This window comes from Debaryomyces fabryi (genome assembly GCF_001447935.2).
Source record: "Debaryomyces fabryi strain CBS 789 chromosome Unknown contig00068, whole genome shotgun sequence".
NCBI classification, from domain to species: Eukaryota; Fungi; Ascomycota; class Pichiomycetes; order Serinales; family Debaryomycetaceae; genus Debaryomyces; species Debaryomyces fabryi.
The window spans coordinates 37521-53904 of NW_015385494.1; the positions used below are offsets into that span (position 1 = coordinate 37521).

Below are 16384 nucleotides of genomic sequence, written 5' to 3' on the forward strand. Positions count from 1 at the left end.
AAGATATACTTAAGTGCAATAGTTGGAGGGAATGTGATACAATATATTATTGAGGCACTAGGTTGATAATCATATTGTAATTATAGAGCTTGCGGTACACACCCTAATAAGTTAATGTGTTAGTTATTAGTTATTGGACCTAATATCAACGAATAGTGATATTTTATACGTTTTAGGTATCGAAGCTAAATTATTGAACGCCTTAGCCAGTAAGTATCACTCGAATATATAAAATGCAAAAGCAAAAAGTTTTATTGATTGGCTTTATATAATGTTATTTAATATACAGCACCACTAGGTTAAATGTGCTTCTATGATGTTTTCTACCACACCATTGACATCGGCCTTCAAGTATTTCGAATTCATCAATACTTGCAAAAGCTTTTTGATACCAATACCCATTGGATTTTCCATATTGTTTAATTGGTCCACGATAGCATGTCTATCTTGTTCATTCATAAAGCCGATTTTGGTCATAATTATCATTAGTTCGTCAGTGCTGGTAACTTGCCCCACACCAATGGTCTTGGTGAAACAATCTACCAAGTTCATATGTTTTAAAACCGAATATTGCGACGTCGTTCCGATGATCAAAAGTCTTCTTCCGTTAGGTGGTTGCTTATTCAAGTTGACCATCAACATCTGCAAGATGTCATTGGAAAATCTAGGTCCAATTGGAACGTAGTTGATCAAATTCTCGATTTTATCAATAACCAAGATGTTTAATGGAGACTTGTATATATCTCTAAAAATATTGTCGATAGTGGTTATTTTCATACCTTCTGACATTCCCACCAAACTTTCGGCAGAAAGCATCTTGATAAATGGGAAATCCGAATTGAGCGCCAAGGTAGACGCGATTGCAGTCTTACCTGACCCTGGAGGTCCATGTAACAAAATACTGATTAATCTCTCTGTCTCGGAAGATTTAACTTCATCAATAAACGATTGACCCTTATCAAAGATAGTTTTGACTTTAGGAGAGTATGGGATAATTCCGTGTGGAGCATTCTTGGTCAAGTCTTCTTCATTAACACCAAACGCCGGCTTTACTTCATTCAATGCCAATAAGAAATCGTTTCTGGTCAATTTCATCTTGGCAATATTAGCATCTACTTGTGCCATTGAGTCACTCTTGGTATACTTATTGATGGCAAAAGAAGTTGCCGAATTACATAAACCTTCTAACTCGGCACCTGTGAAATTCTTAGTTAAGGCTGCTAATTCGTCAAAGTCCACATCGTCTTCCAACAAGTCGTTTTCTTTCATCTTTTTGGTGTGAATTAAAAGAATGTCTTTACGGCCCTTTTCGTCTGGCAACGAAATTTCAATCTGAATCTCGAATCTACCAGGTCTCAATAGCGCATTATCGATCAAATCTAATCTGTTGGTCATACCAATAATTAAAATGTTGTTCAACTGGTCGACACCATCCATCTTTGCTAACAACTGATTCACAACATTGTCACCAACCCCGGTACCATCGGACTTCGCAGATCCTCTTTGTTTGAAAACTGAATCCAATTCATCAAAGATAATGATATGTAATTGCGAGTTTTCTCCCTTCTGTTTATATTCAGTTTCGGCATCCAGAAACAACTTTCTAATGTTCTCTTCAGATGCACCAACATACTTGGACAACATCTCTGGACCATTAACAACCTTTGGCTCCTTAACATTCAACATTTTACCAATTTGTCTTGCAATCAATGTTTTACCTGTACCTGGGGGTCCGAACAACAACAAACCCTTGACATGTCTCAACGCTAACTTTTCTACTAAATCTGGTGAAATAATTCTACTGGCAAAAGCCCTTCTAAAAATCTGCGAGAACTCTTCGTCTAACCCACCAATACCCATTTGTTCCAACTTGAAATCAGGGTTGATTATTGGTTTACCCTGAGGCTTTCTAAGTTGTCTCGAGCCACTTGGAGCTGCAATGTTGATCGACGAACCCTCTACTGGATACATACTGACTTGGGTCTGTTTGATCAAAATCCCCTTCGCACTCAAGTCGCTCAATGTCTGCAAGTCTGGTACATCGCCCAAGTTGTTGATATCAAGCACCTGGATACCAGTCACAGTGATGATGAAAATATTCGCCTTAAAGTCCATGACAATCGACTGTGATGGCTGCAAGATCTGGTTCTCGTACATCTTCAAAAAGTGTTGCACCAACTCGTCGTGGTTAATAGGAGCCGAGTGCGCCTTTGATCTGGATCTGAAATCAATCACCAATTCCACACTTCCCAAATAGCTCTTTTTATTCCCATCAAATATGTTGAAGGGTTCGACCACCACTGGCTGCTGCAACGACCATTTTCCCCACAGTCTCATGTTACCTGCAAGTCCGACCAGTCCTGGTGCCACCGAGTCGTCCTTGAAAATTGAATAGACAAAATTTCCGTCCAATATGACTGGTTCTCTGTTTCCTACCTCCTGGAAGTCTCTTGGGTTAACCCCAATACAATTAGACAATGCCACCGCATTCGAAGGGCAGTTATCTACCTTGAACTGCTTCTTAAAGTGTCTCACTGGCGCCTTTCTCTCAGGCACAATTGGCTGATTGTGAGTGATCAAAGGGTTTCCAGGACCCGGATGATTTGAAACCTTATGAAATCCTAGCTTTTCCATCATACGTTTGTCTGTTATTGGAGTTCTAGTGTTTAATGGTTGATTAATCTTTGGGGACCCATACAAAATAGGCGCCTGCTGTTCTGTTCAGCTATCGCTAGGCATCAACGGTCGTGTTTCGACCATTTTTTGATTTCTGGATTCTGCGCGGATTTGTCGGTCGAATTACCCGATGATTCTGCCATTTCGTGTTGATACCATTAAAAGCATCTGAACAGAGATACCTCGGCCTAGCTGACACGGTGCGGTCGTGTGGCGCATTGATAACGGATTATGGCCAGATTTACCCGACTTATTAATCGCGCCACAGTTTGCTTATGATAACCTCTGGAATATAGGTTTTTGCAATTGCTCCATGGTTTTTACTCAGCAGATTATGAAGCAAAAGAGATATTAATCAGATCGGATACCCATGGAGAATCCAGAACCATCCCATGTCTTGCTTAAAACGCGTTCTATTAGTCAGTAAACTAAAAGATCAGATAACCGATCTCGATCTGCTTTAGAGTTTACCCGGAACACTTACCGCAATTAGTAATTAATCGGGTCTTCTAGAATTTGTCGGACGAAAATCATCGGTATATAAATGGAACCATTTTCCACAGTTTTTCAAAACCATTTTATTCATTTAAATTCATTATTTATTAGTCAATTGACATTATAAACTACACATTAAAATAGATATATACACAATGGTCGCACAAATTCAAAAGCCAGCTCCATCATTCAAGAAAACTGCTGTTGTTGATGGTGTCTTCGAAGAAGTTTCTTTGGAACAATACAAGGGTAAGTGGGTTCTCTTAGCCTTCTTCCCATTGGCTTTCACATTCGTTTGCCCAACTGAAATCATTGCTTACTCTGAAGCTGTTAAGAAGTTTGCTGAAAAGGACACCGAAGTGTTATTTGCATCCACTGACTCTGAATACTCCTTATTGGCCTGGACCAATGTTGCTAGAAAGGACGGTGGTTTAGGACCAATTAACATTCCTTTACTTGCTGACACTAACCACTCCTTAGCCAAGGACTACGGTGTATTATTAGAAGACGATGGTGTTGCATTAAGAGGTATCTTCTTGATTGATCCAAAGGGTGTTTTGAGACAAATCACCGTCAACGACTTACCAGTTGGTAGATCTGTTGAAGAATCCTTAAGATTGGTTGAAGCTTTCCAATTCACTGAAAAGCACGGTGAAGTTTGCCCAGCTAACTGGCAACCAGGTTCTGAAACCATCAAGCCAGAAGTTTCCTCTTCTAAGGAATACTTCGGTAAGGTTAACAAATAGACTAAGATATACATATAATATATACACTAGACTTCAATATATTTATTACTGATAATTTCACGAGCTCGTGTAGTTTGATAAATAAGGGGCTAATTAGATCCACACCGTGGTGGTCCGACAACTGCAAGCCACACAAATTTCCACGGTTCAACAAATACTAGTCAATTGACTGGCGAAATTTTATTTTGTTTATTATTTATATCAATGCTAGTCCATGGGGCCAGTTCGGGGTTTATATTCCTGTTTACTCCCCATTTCTCTCCTAATGTAATCCTATGTCGGCTCTTACCAGATAAAAAAGTTGGCTGAAAATATATCGCGATTTAGAGAATCCTTCCATTCTGTACTCTCTAGATAGCTCAACTTGCATTATTTCAATGTCTGACGTATATTTCTATAAGTATCTAGTCAATCACCAGGTATTCTTCAGGTCTAAGTACACCTATGCTTTGGTCAACATTAAGCCTTTGGTTCCGGGACATGTTCTTGTTGTGCCATTAAGAACCAGTATTTTGAGGTTTGGAGATTTAACGGCAGAAGAATCCCTGGATTATATGCTGACATTGCAACTTATTCACAAGTTTATAATACATTTATACAATGCCGACTCATTAAATATTGCTATTCAAGATGGGCCTGAGTCTGGACAGTCCATACCTCATTTACACACGCACATAATTCCTCGTTACAAGACCGATGGATTTGGAGATGGAATATATGAAAAGTTAGATAGATTGGACCTAAATAACACATTAATTGAGTTTTTTGAAAGACAACAAGCGTACCAAAAATCTGGAGGCTTCCAACCAGTGCCAGATGAAGGTAGACTGCCCCGGTCAGATGAAGTATTATCTAACGAGGCAATATGGCTTAAAGACGAACTCGAAAAGTATATGAATCAATGATAGGTACTATCTATCCTATATAAACAAATCTAGACAGCCCATGCATCTAATATACGTAGTTATTGATTCTATTGACCAATAATCTGTAGATAAGGCTGGGACAACGTAAGGTCGTGAGTGCGCTGCAATATGAAAATTGAAGATTTATTTAAAATGATAGTATAAGCGGTGTAATTCTTCACTAATAAAACATGTCGAAAGAACCACTTGACGAAATACAATGGAAGAATCCCGAATGGATTCAACAATTCGGATTATTCACTGGAAATGTGTTAGATTATTTTAGTGAATCACCATTCTATGATAGAACATCTAATAACCAGGTATTACGAATGCAATTTCAATTCCAACAGATTCCACCTAATATAAACCCACAGAAATATTTACAGCTGAAACTAGTAGAGATGACAGGTATAGAGTTTATTATTGCGGCATCCAGGGAGCCAGACTTCTGGATCATCAGAAAACAAAGAAGATTAAGTCCAAAACAGGTGAACATTGAACAAGACTATTATATAATAGGAGCCAATATATACCAAGCACCTAAGGTTTACGATATATTATCTTCTCGGTTACTTTCGAGTGTATTATCCATCAAGGGTTCGATGGAATTATTAAACAAAATGAGCAAGTTTAATATTCATGATATGGGCCATTCATATCCCACTTTACAAGCCGAGAAAGAAATATCATCCAGTTCTAACACAATCCCCAATACCGTGTCATTGAATACGGCCACTCCTATGTTGAACACACCGGCAACCACATCTAATATAAATTCTAATGGCCAAACATCTACGAACCTTGGTTTAAACAACGAAATACTGAATCTTGCATTTGACAATTTACTAAATAACGTAATTAATTCATCAAATGATGATACCTATTTAGAAGATATACCTTTATACGGCAAAGGAAGCACTGTCGAATCGTTGGGCGTGAAGGTGAACCAGGATGAAATATAGATTACGTCCTTTAAAGTTCGTCCTTGGCGCTTTTTTCGACTGCAATTTCCCCAGCAGCAGAAATCTTTAATTCCTTGACTGGACGATCACCATAGCTTGTAGAAACATTTTCCATGTAATCGACTACATCGAAACCATCGACAACTTCACCAAAAACAACGTGTGCACCATTCAACCAGCTGGTTGTAACAGTAGTAATGAAGAATTGGGATCCATTGGTGTTCTTACCGGAGTTAGCCATTGATAATCTGTATGGTCTGTCATGCTTCAATTCGAAATTTTCGTCGTCGAATTTTCCACCGTAGATTGACTTACCACCATAACCTTTTCCGGTTTCAAAATCACCCCCTTGAAGCATGAACTTTGGAATGATTCTGTGGAAAATCGAATCAGTGTAACCGAACTTTGGATCGGTTGAAACTGCTAATTGTCTAAAGTTTTCGACAGTCTTAGGAACAACGGTACCGAACAAACCAATGGTGATTCTTCCAATTGGCTTTCCATCTTCAGTCACATCAAAGAAGACCTTGTGGGTAATTGGGGGGCTCTCTGGTAAATCTTTGGAAGCAGTAATAAGCTTACCAAAGAATAATACAGCAATAGATAAGATTGCAAATAAACTAGTTAATAATTTCATCTTTGACATTAATAGTAATAGTATACTATAGGAACTTTTACTAGATACAAAAAAGAACACCTACTACTCCAGATGATGACACAAAATTGAACAATTCTACGATCGACGATTTATTATAGACTTATGTTGTTGTATTTACTCTGTTTAAAAGTAGTTAGCTATGTACAAATGATATACTAGTCTTGTGAGGATAGACTGAATGTCCATAGAGCAATTGAAGAATTGGTCGACAATTGCAAAAAAGCTTTTTATGACATGATTATGACAAACTCGAATGAGAATGTCTGTTTGGTTCAAGATAACTCTCATGCTTGTACCAAATAGTAGGAAACAAGTGCATTAGAACTCTCTTTCACCCTTTCTTTCGGCTTCCAACTCTTGAGACTCGAATTTTTCCTTTTCTTCCAATCTCTTTAATGCATTTCTCTTAGCCAAGACGGTCTTTGCATTTCTTTCTCCACCGTTCTTCTTCTTACCTCTTTTGTGCTCCCTCAATGGCTCCAAGTCGTTCTGGAACTTGTGAATCCACCTAAGCATGTAACGTCTGGTGGAAACATCGATACCCATGTTCTTCATATCCTTGGACGAAGTATTCAAAAACTTCTGTAAATCGTTTTCAAAGGCGTCGAGATGTTCAATGCAGTCACGGCCAATCAACTTGAAAAACGTTTCCAAGTCATGGACGTTCTCTTTGGTACTGGTGGAAGTGTTGGTCTTAAATGATATAGTAGATGCACTTATTGGTCTTATTGGGGTGAGATTTATGCATCTAGGAGCTGCCAACTTGGGCATTTGTATTAAGGGCCTGGCAAATAATCTGAATGACATTATGTAAACCTGTTGTATGCTAAATAGTGCTACAGTTAGGTCTTGATCAATAAAATTTTCATCAAAAGTCGAAGCTCAACACTTTTGACTGGATGCAGGATTGGACATATATGGTTCTTACAGTAATAACTACACGGATATACTGATATATAGCTTTTATTTTGTGTATATAGACTTGTTAGCTTGTGGATAAGCTAGATTACAATAAACCCTTGTTTTGGAATTCTTTTAATAAGGAGTTACCTAATCTGGCTGGAGACTTTTCGACAACAACACCAGCAGATTGCAAAGCAGCGATCTTGGAGTTGGCATCACCCTTACCACCAGCGACGATAGCACCAGCGTGACCCATTCTTCTACCTGGTGGAGCAGAGACACCGGCAATGAAAGAAACAACTGGTTTTGGACCTTCTGGTCTGGTTAAGTTGTATTGCTTCAAGAATTCAGAAGCTTCTTCTTCGGCTGTACCACCGATTTCACCAATCAAGATGATACCTTCAGTTTCTGGGTCGTTCAAGAATAAGGTCAAAGCATCAATGAAGTTGGTACCTGGGAATGGATCACCACCCATACCAATGACTAAGGATTGACCTAAACCAACTTGGGTGGTTTGGGAAACGGCTTCATAGGTCAAAGTACCGGATCTAGAGATAACACCAACCTTACCTCTCTTGTGGATGTGCGATGGCATGATACCAATCTTACACTGTTCTGGGGCAATTATACCAGGACAGTTTGGTCCCACTAATCTGGTCTTAGATTGAGTCTTCAACATTTGGGCAATTCTGACCATGTCGTGTTGAGGAATACCTTCAGTAATGGCAACGGCCAAGGCAATTTCGGCTTCGATGGCTTCTTCAATGGCACCAGCAGCAATAGATGGTGGAACGAAGATGGCGGTAGCACTGGCGCCGGTTTCGTTAATGGCATCTTTGACAGAAGCAAACACTGGTCTGTCCAAGTGTGTGCTACCAGCCTTCTTTGGGTTGGTACCACCTACGACCTTGGTACCGTAAGCAATCGCTTGTTCAGCGTGGAATGTACCCTGTTTACCAGTGAACCCTTGGTAGATCACCTTGGTGTCAGCATTGACCTTAAGGTTCTTGATAGTAGAAGCATAGTTCTTGGCTGGGTTGGTGGAGGCAAATCCACGAATAAATTGTTTGTTCATCATCTTAGATCTATCGTTAAAAACTATTCAAACTTATTGTATATAATTAAGAAGAAACGGTTTATTTAAATTGATTGTTTCAACACCTGTCGTTCCAAAAACTTTCGGGCGCTACGTACCCGGGTAAAAAATTGAGCATCAACGGGGACTTTTTGTGCAAAAAGTTCGATTCTTTTGCATTTTACTTCGGTTTATGGGTATATTTATAGTGTAGGGGTATATATGGAAGTATGTCGGTGTCTACTACCTACCATGCTTCTCTGAGAGAGGTGTATTCATTATGTATATCGTGGTGATAGCAAATCTCATCACCTAATTATGTCCCATTTAGCTACCTCGGACAACGAGATGAGTCCGATTCGCACCGGGAGGAGACTTCACAATAGAGGTGTATGGGTGGAAAGGCATTAGTATGGGCTACAGTATCGGAATAAACAATAAACGGGATTTATTAGACGTGGTGTACAAAAGAGATGGGGAGGAGAAATAAGTGGGTCCGGTTGGAATTAGTAGTTAAACAAACTCTTGTAATATAAACATCTGCTCTGCAACAAGTCCCAATCATTTTGGGTTACCCACATCTCGTTAACGACCTTCAACCGGCCGTAGACACTTCCACCCTTCCATGTAAGCATCTCGGGATCGAATTCTCGAGGAGGAGGGAGGACATTCACGGGCAACACGGATCCCTTGTCACTGATAGAGTCGATGTGGTCGAGATCAAGGACCAATTGAGTCTGCGAGTCGATTTCGGCAATCTCATCGTCTGTGAGTTCAACATCGTCAAGCGCCTGTTCGGGACCCTTTTTCCTGGCCTTGTAATCGGCAATCAATTGCGACCGCGACTCTTCGATCTTTTGTCTCTCGGTCGAAACATAGTCCAACATCTCATCGAGGGTACTAGACGATAAGAACTTAGGTCTCCAGATGTTGATTCTGTCTGAAAGGACCAGGTCGAACCCGGACACCTTGGCGAATCCTCCGCCTACGATGAGCAAGTTGTCGTAGAATTTTTTTGTTTTGGAGAAGTCGGATACTACACCCGCGTTGGTGATTGACTCGATAATGGCCTTTTCGAGAGGAGTCGAGCAGTTAAGATGCGGATCTTCCATAGCAGATGTTCTGGCGGGCTTTGGCTTGGAGTATGGATTGGCTGACTTCATGTCGTTTCTCTCGTCAAGGATTCTGTTCAACAATGCTTCATCGGCCAAATCTGAATGGACTAATTTGTTCATGATATTCTCCTGTGACTTCGAGTACGGGTTGTTGGGTTTTCCTGAGTACTGATCAACGGATGGACTAAAGAGCTTCTTGTTGTTATGGGCCGTCTTGTCGATTTGAAATAAATCGGGATAGAATAATCCAAGCGGAGCCAACATAACTTCGTCGAACACCTTGAACTCGTATTTTTTAGTTGTTTCGTATGGTTTTCTTTCGTAGAAATGATATAATTGCACCGCTATATCGGCATCTTGGAACGTTATAAAGTTATGTTTCAAAGTTTGTGCAAGTTCCCAATCTTCGTTTCTGCTACTCAAGTTGATATCTTTGTACGGAAATTGACTTTGTAACAATAATTTAATGAATGCTTCTGTTATATTATCACCACCGTAGTTCAAAACAATTCTTGAATCATTAATGACCATCCCTTCATCAACACATGCAATTGAAGTAGTTTGTGATCCTACGTCAACAACGCATGCGCTTGTAGCGCCGGCACCAAATGTAGCCAGTACTGATTCCTGAATTATACCTATTTTTCCAAAACCAACTTGCTTAAACAACAAGTCACACCATGTTTCTACTTGCATTTTATCGTATAAATCAGGAATGATAAGTATGGCTTTTAAGTTGGCTAATTGAGCCTTCTTGATGTCTAAGTCATTTAAGGACTCGATTACTATATTACTCAAGTCTCCCAAGATCTCCTGACACGATTCATAATCATCGGATGATTCATTGAATCTACCATTTATTATTGGATAACGTAATTTCCAGTCTGTAAATTTTTCACATATCGGCAAACTTAATGCTTCCTCACCAACAAAAAATCTATTTTTGTTATACTTCGGATCCTTTAAATCAATCCATTCTTTCTTCATGGGATCGTTGTGATCAGGTATCATTTCGGGTTCCTGTCTTTTATTATAATTTGCCGCAGTTTCTCTTGAATTTGGAAGCATTCTTCTCTTGTAATATCTCATTCTCGCTTTGAAATCCTTAGTGACGGTCTCTTTAACCTCATCAAACTCTTCATTGAAAAATACTTGCCCTTCTTCATTAACAGTTCTTACCGGTGTTGGTGCGATTTTGTCCGTCTGGTTATGCTTGTTGGTATTTGGAACTGCAATCACCGTTGGCACAGTCTTAGGGAAAGCATCGGTTGCTCTTCCAATCCTAATATTGGATGATCCTGGATGGATAATAATAGTATCAAATCCTAATCTGGCTTTCTCTTCGCTGATCTCTTCATTCTCATTTTCATCTTCCTCTTCTTCCTCTTCTTCCTCTTCTTCAACCGGAAACTTCTTTTTGTTCATTTCCGTCTCAATATCATTCAAGTTAAAGTCATCAAAGTTCTTAGCTTCATTAACATCACTATCATCCTTTTTGAGTTCGTCTTTCTTTAAATTCTTGAGCTTCTGGGCCAACAACTTTTCAGTTCTCCAGTTTCTTATAAACGAAACTTGTTCGTCCTTCTTCAAATAGTCGGTGTAATAATTCTTCTGGTTGATCAAAGGAATTTGCTTAACACTGGTCAACGTGAATCCATTCTGCTCTTCAAATCTACCGATACCTGTTTTCTTAATATTGTTGGCAATAGTAGCCGCAGCTTTTCTTCTACCTTCTTTACGACGTTGTAATACCTCGGCAGATGGCTTTTTCCCCGGTGCTGGCCCTTTCTTTCTTTTCTTCGCTTGGGAATCACCTTCATTGGAAGAATCCTCATCATAGGCTTCTTCATTCTTAATCTCACTTATTTGAGGTAATTCCTTTACAGGATCTGAAGACGGAATTTCTTGGGAATCACTGACCTCGTTAGTCATCTTAATGTATCAGTTCTAACTTTGTTGTTCCCACAATCTCCTTGAGTATTTTATAACAAGTTTTATAGCAAATATTTCGACAATACATGTTCGCGTAAATCGTTCAATAGAAAAATGCAAAATTTATTAACCTGATATAACTATAAAGCTATTAATGATTAGATGTAGAAATAGATAATGGTATGATATGCTAGTCATGACTATGAAACCAGAAAACAATTTGTTGAAAAAAAAATATTAATAATCAAGAGTTAATTTTGGAATAGGATTGTTCCTTGAGTGGTTAGTACCATTTCTTCTATTAATAATGGAATCAGAAGCCAATGGAACCACTTGAGGAATTATGGGAGTGGAATTAGCACTCTTTGATGGAATTTTTTTATGCTTGGATAAGTTCATAATGTTTAGTTTCAGTTTATTTTCGTTATCGAAATCCCATAACTTTCTCTTCCATTCGGATAGATTGTTGTGTAGCTCGAACAACCTGACCAATTGCTTTTTATCGTTGGTAGAATTCTTCGGGTTGGATTTCAATGAGTTGTAAAGAGTTTCGTACTCTTTGTACTTTTCTTTAAATTTATCTGCCAATGTGCTGTAGTATTGGAAACGTTTGCGCTTGTGGCTGGTGTGATCTTCGTCAGTCTCAGCCGCGAAGGCTCGATTTTTGCCCATTGAGTCAATAGCATCGTTTATGGAGATTTGGGAGTCGTCATCGTTAATCGAAGACGATGGCGACGTATGCGAGTCGGAGTCAGATTTCTTCTTCTTGTAACTCCTGTCTTCGTCCGAGTTAGATGCTGAGGTAACTATCTTCCGTTTCTGCGTGATCTTCAAAGGTGATCCGCTTTGCTTGGGCCTATCTGCTGGTTTAGCAACAAATGCTTCCGAAGGAGGTCTCGGTGATTCTGTTTGTGACCGCTTCATAGGGGATTTTTTGGTCTTGCTAATCAATATGCCACCCCCTAATGTAGATTTCTTCTGATTGGCATTGTTTGTGCCTACTGGCTCGTCACAGATTTTCTTTCTGAGCGGATGGGTTTCCAGATATCCTAATCTGGTCAATGCATTGTGGATATTATTTATGATCATATGCCTCTCTCTTTCTGAGTACCAGTTCCATGCCCATGGTTTCAAATCCTTGTAGGACTTATCCTTCAAAATATAGTGATCTGCTTCGTCAGACTCTAAATCTTCGTTAGGAAAATTGTCATCACTAATAAAGCTGTCGTTGGGGTTATATATCTGCGCGTGGGCTGTGAACAACGGATCTAGATCCTGGGACGAGACTTTCAACTTTTTCACCACTGCCTGCTTGGTGGTTGGTCCTAATGCTAGAAGAGAGAGAAACTTAAGCATAATGTCCGTCTTGAAGTCGTTGATATCCACCACATACGGATTCGTGTTCAACGGGGACGACGGAGCCGATGCGCTTAAATGAGGAACCTCTGAAGAAATCTTCTTGGCCGCCATACTCGGAACATCCTTCTTGGTTGTATGGTGACTCATGGTCTTCAAATGATCCCGGATCTGCTTTGGATCCGTTAGCACCGTCAACTTGGAATCAATACGTCCGTCGAGTACGTACCTATCGTCATTACCACTGTAAACGTCTAGGGTGGGTCTGTCCGGTATCTTGGTACAAGGAAACGCCAATTCATCCGAAATCTTAATCGTCTAAAATCGTTAGTAATCTTGTCGTTCTAAACCTATTTTCATGCCACTTGGTCTTCGGTAACCGTGGACTATACATACAAAGTTCCCGTCTTTCACCACCAACTTGGGTCTTGTTCCCTTGGCTAAACACGTCTTAAACTGGCTTATCACCTCGTTATTCAATTTCATCGATACTGCTGGTGGGACATAATTGTGTGGGGGCCGCTTCAAAATCGATATACTTGGTACCATCTGGTAATTGGGGTCTGTAAATAGCCTAATGTGCTTGGGGATGTATATGAACGTCTTATAACGTATTTAAACAACTATATCTACTGTTATACCCTAAATAAATTTTTTTCACTAAAAATTCTACAGGGGCATATCCATAAATGAACCTGATTCGTAACTAGGAGTAATTTTTCACCCTAAAAATTCGGAGTTTATTTTTTTCTCTTTAGAGGAACTCCTACATTTCCAGACCTCTCTAAGCCTGCGGAAGTGTCTGGGTTAATGACTGATGAACCGTTTATACCCTGATTTTCTACTCATTGTACTCTACATTGGTCTACAATATTATTCTCTCTACTCTACTGTACTATACTATCTCTAATAATAACGACTATCTTGTATTCGACTAATTACTGTGGCCCATGCAAAAACCCTCCTCTGTATGAGTCACCTTACTTCATTCTCTACTCCTCCCTCTGACCCAACATGCCCTAGGCTCTAGAGATTATTTTTAGTTCCTCCTCTCTGGTCCCACCGTGATCCTGCTCGGTCTCACACAAACGCACCGTGGTTCAGACACAACGTCAAGCTTGTGGAATGCGGTGCGTTTGTGTTAGTGACCGTACGGGTTTTTACAACTGGAACCTGTGGTTACGTAGTTTCCGAAGGTGGCATTGTGCAGAGGTACCAGTACACCAGAAATTAGTCCGTTGAATCGGAAACGGCTGGAACAGCATCATTGGCCAGGGCCAATGATGCCAAGGGTGCACCCACCGATATCGTCTGGGATACCCATACAATAGCCATATATTAGTACAGGCCTAATGTGGTCAGATTATGGTCTGACTGTGGTCAGAATCGCTGATGGTGGTCTGATGCTCGTAGCAAACCGGGAGGTTTAGTGGTGGTGTATGGTCTTTTGGTGTTCGGGTGTAAATACATCGCTGACGTAAGCCAGTTGAATTGCGATGTTCACTGTTACCAATATGGCCCATATTAAGATCAACACCCTTTCTTCCTGATATTTTGGCAGTCATACAAGTCTAAACAGTAAGCAGTATGTTAAAGTGGGTTCAATCAGGTCTTTCTGCAGTCGCAGGAACTGCAGAACCAGAATACGGCAGAGAAGCTATTCATCCTATCACAGATACCGTCAACAATGAGAGCAAGTGCTACAGAGAAACTACTATTGAAGATTTTGGGTGGATTCAGCCAACATCGACGAATGTCGAAACTCAGACGTTCTACTTCTCGTGTTTGAAGACTGGGTACCTTGGATTTGCACAGGTGATCCATTCAAACGTTATGGGGGTGCATACGACGGCGCAGTTCACGTTCAGGCTTTTCAACTTCAAGGGCAAGGAGGAAGACAACTTGTGGACATCGACCAAGTTAGAGGACTTCAGATGCGAAGGATCGAATTTCTACGCCAACGAATTGTCGATTGAGTTAGATAAAGACAATACGCTGTACAGGCTCAAGTCATCGGTCAACAAGGACTCGGTGGTTGATTTGACCGTGGTCAAGTTGGTCCCAGGGGTTATTTTTGGTGAGAATGGTACCACATACTATGGGGATGATTTAGCCAACCCATGGGGGTCGATGCGTCACTTGTTCTGGCCTAGATGTTCCGTGACTGGTACCGTGAAATCGGGTGACAAGGTCTTTGAAATTGAAGGCTTCACAATGTTTGTGATGGCCATGCAAGGGATGAAACCCCACCACGCTGCCAAGGCATGGAACTTTTTGAATTTCCAATCTGAATCTCATAGTGCCGTGCAAATGGAGTTCACGACCCCAAGATCTTATGCTAACACCAAGGTGAATATTGCCATTTTGACCTCCAATGATAAGATTTTGTCATGCTCAGTTAACAATGAAATTGTACATGAAAATGCTGAAGTCGATGAAGTCGGCTGGCCTGTTCCTAAATCTATCACCTTTAACTTTGAAGGTGTGAGCGATGATAACAAAAAGGTCGTTGGTAAAGTTCACGGTGCTTTGAAAACATTAGTTGAGAGAGTTGATGTTATGGCCGAGATTCCACAATTTATCAAAAATATTGCTAGTGGTGTTGCCGGTACAAGGCCTTATATCTATCAATTCTGCAATGATATGGAAATTGAAATTGATGGTACTAAGGAAAGTGGTGTGAGTTACAGTGAAGCTACATTTATTTCTGAATAAATCACAACTCATTGACTATATCACTACATCGGTATTTCCCGTTTTATTTAATTATTAATTTTATTACGTTATTTTAGTTAATTTCTAATGATCCATGTTTATTTTATCATCTGAAACCAATGATGATATATAGTTTAGTTTAGTCTTTTAATGAAAATAAAGATTTTTATGTTACGAAAAGATTAATTGATTGGTTTATGTGGTTTATGTGTTTTTGCTCTGTCCATTCTTTTTGTACCTAAGACGTCTGATAATATTCAATCTATTGTTACTAAAATTGAAGTTTTGTGCAAAAATCGGCAAATTACAAAATATTGCATTATTCCAATTAACTGAAATCATAAAACTTAAAACTCAGATCAAAACAAAGAATGAATAACTTTCAATTCGTTACTAAGTATACCAATATCAATTACATCTAAGTAAATAACTTTATCAATGTACCCTATAACCTTCTCCTGACTTTGTGCTTGAAAAGAACGAGCCGCATTTATATGTTGCAATTCATAATATCCTTATGAACCTTGACACTTTACCTTTATTACTTACGAGAAAAGATAAAGAAAGCCATCATCCAAGAGTTCTTGTAGTTAGCTATCAAGGTTATATAAACTTCTATTTGGGTTTTAGGAATCTTTGTTAATCCATTGTGAATAACGTAATAGCTCTCTTATCTACGACATTGAATGTGCCTTAGCAACAATTTGCGAAACGACTCAACAGAATATGAGCAATTCTACTTGATGGAAATAATGAAAGTATACCTGACCCATTACCCATTCAAGCTTCAGTGCCTATGAGAAATAAGTTGCCATTATTGGTAAAAAAAATAGAGGACTCCTC

The 16384-nt window shown here is 39.6% G+C and overlaps 10 protein-coding genes across 10 annotated transcripts; 4 read left to right on the forward strand and 6 right to left on the reverse strand.

The window, feature by feature from the left end:
• Positions 1-294: 294 nt before the first annotated feature.
• SEC18 (AAA family ATPase) lies at positions 295-2634 on the reverse strand (the record flags this gene model as incomplete). Its single annotated transcript, XM_015612111.1, has 1 exon — positions 295-2634. One exon carries the CDS (start codon positions 2632-2634, stop codon positions 295-297), a length of 2340 nt encoding a protein of 779 aa, XP_015467074.1.
• Positions 2635-3326: 692 nt separating this feature from the next.
• AC631_03283 (peroxiredoxin) lies at positions 3327-3917 on the forward strand (the record flags this gene model as incomplete). Its single annotated transcript, XM_015612112.1, has 1 exon — positions 3327-3917. One exon carries the CDS (start codon positions 3327-3329, stop codon positions 3915-3917), a length of 591 nt encoding a protein of 196 aa, XP_015467075.1.
• Positions 3918-4294: 377 nt separating this feature from the next.
• HNT2 (bis(5'-adenosyl)-triphosphatase) lies at positions 4295-4822 on the forward strand (the record flags this gene model as incomplete). Its single annotated transcript, XM_015612113.1, has 1 exon — positions 4295-4822. The coding sequence occupies one exon, from the start codon at positions 4295-4297 to the stop codon at positions 4820-4822; it is 528 nt and encodes a 175-aa protein (XP_015467076.1).
• Positions 4823-5013: 191 nt separating this feature from the next.
• Positions 5014-5787, forward strand: AC631_03285 (mediator complex subunit; the record flags this gene model as incomplete). Its single annotated transcript, XM_015612114.1, has 1 exon — positions 5014-5787. The coding sequence occupies one exon, from the start codon at positions 5014-5016 to the stop codon at positions 5785-5787; it is 774 nt and encodes a 257-aa protein (XP_015467077.1).
• Positions 5788-5797: 10 nt separating this feature from the next.
• Positions 5798-6433, reverse strand: CYP5 (peptidylprolyl isomerase family protein; the record flags this gene model as incomplete). Its single annotated transcript, XM_015612115.1, has 1 exon — positions 5798-6433. One exon carries the CDS (start codon positions 6431-6433, stop codon positions 5798-5800), a length of 636 nt encoding a protein of 211 aa, XP_015467078.1.
• A 330-nt stretch (positions 6434-6763) lies between these two features.
• AC631_03287 (mitochondrial 37S ribosomal protein mS41) lies at positions 6764-7252 on the reverse strand (the record flags this gene model as incomplete). Its single annotated transcript, XM_015612116.1, has 1 exon — positions 6764-7252. The coding sequence occupies one exon, from the start codon at positions 7250-7252 to the stop codon at positions 6764-6766; it is 489 nt and encodes a 162-aa protein (XP_015467079.1).
• A 199-nt stretch (positions 7253-7451) lies between these two features.
• On the reverse strand, positions 7452-8426 carry LSC1 (succinate--CoA ligase (GDP-forming) subunit alpha; the record flags this gene model as incomplete). The annotated part of the gene is made up of 1 exon (XM_015612117.1): positions 7452-8426. One exon carries the CDS (start codon positions 8424-8426, stop codon positions 7452-7454), a length of 975 nt encoding a protein of 324 aa, XP_015467080.1.
• Positions 8427-8929: 503 nt separating this feature from the next.
• On the reverse strand, positions 8930-11470 carry ARP8 (Arp8p; the record flags this gene model as incomplete). The annotated part of the gene is made up of 1 exon (XM_015612118.1): positions 8930-11470. The coding sequence occupies one exon, from the start codon at positions 11468-11470 to the stop codon at positions 8930-8932; it is 2541 nt and encodes an 846-aa protein (XP_015467081.1).
• Positions 11471-11707: 237 nt separating this feature from the next.
• AC631_03290 (uncharacterized protein) lies at positions 11708-13312 on the reverse strand (the record flags this gene model as incomplete). Its single annotated transcript, XM_015612119.1, has 2 exons — positions 11708-13144; positions 13223-13312. The coding sequence occupies 2 exons, from the start codon at positions 13310-13312 to the stop codon at positions 11708-11710; spliced, it is 1527 nt and encodes a 508-aa protein (XP_015467082.1).
• Positions 13313-14413: 1101 nt separating this feature from the next.
• SVF1 (Svf1p) lies at positions 14414-15541 on the forward strand (the record flags this gene model as incomplete). Its single annotated transcript, XM_015612120.1, has 1 exon — positions 14414-15541. One exon carries the CDS (start codon positions 14414-14416, stop codon positions 15539-15541), a length of 1128 nt encoding a protein of 375 aa, XP_015467083.1.
• Positions 15542-16384: the final 843 nt, after the last annotated feature.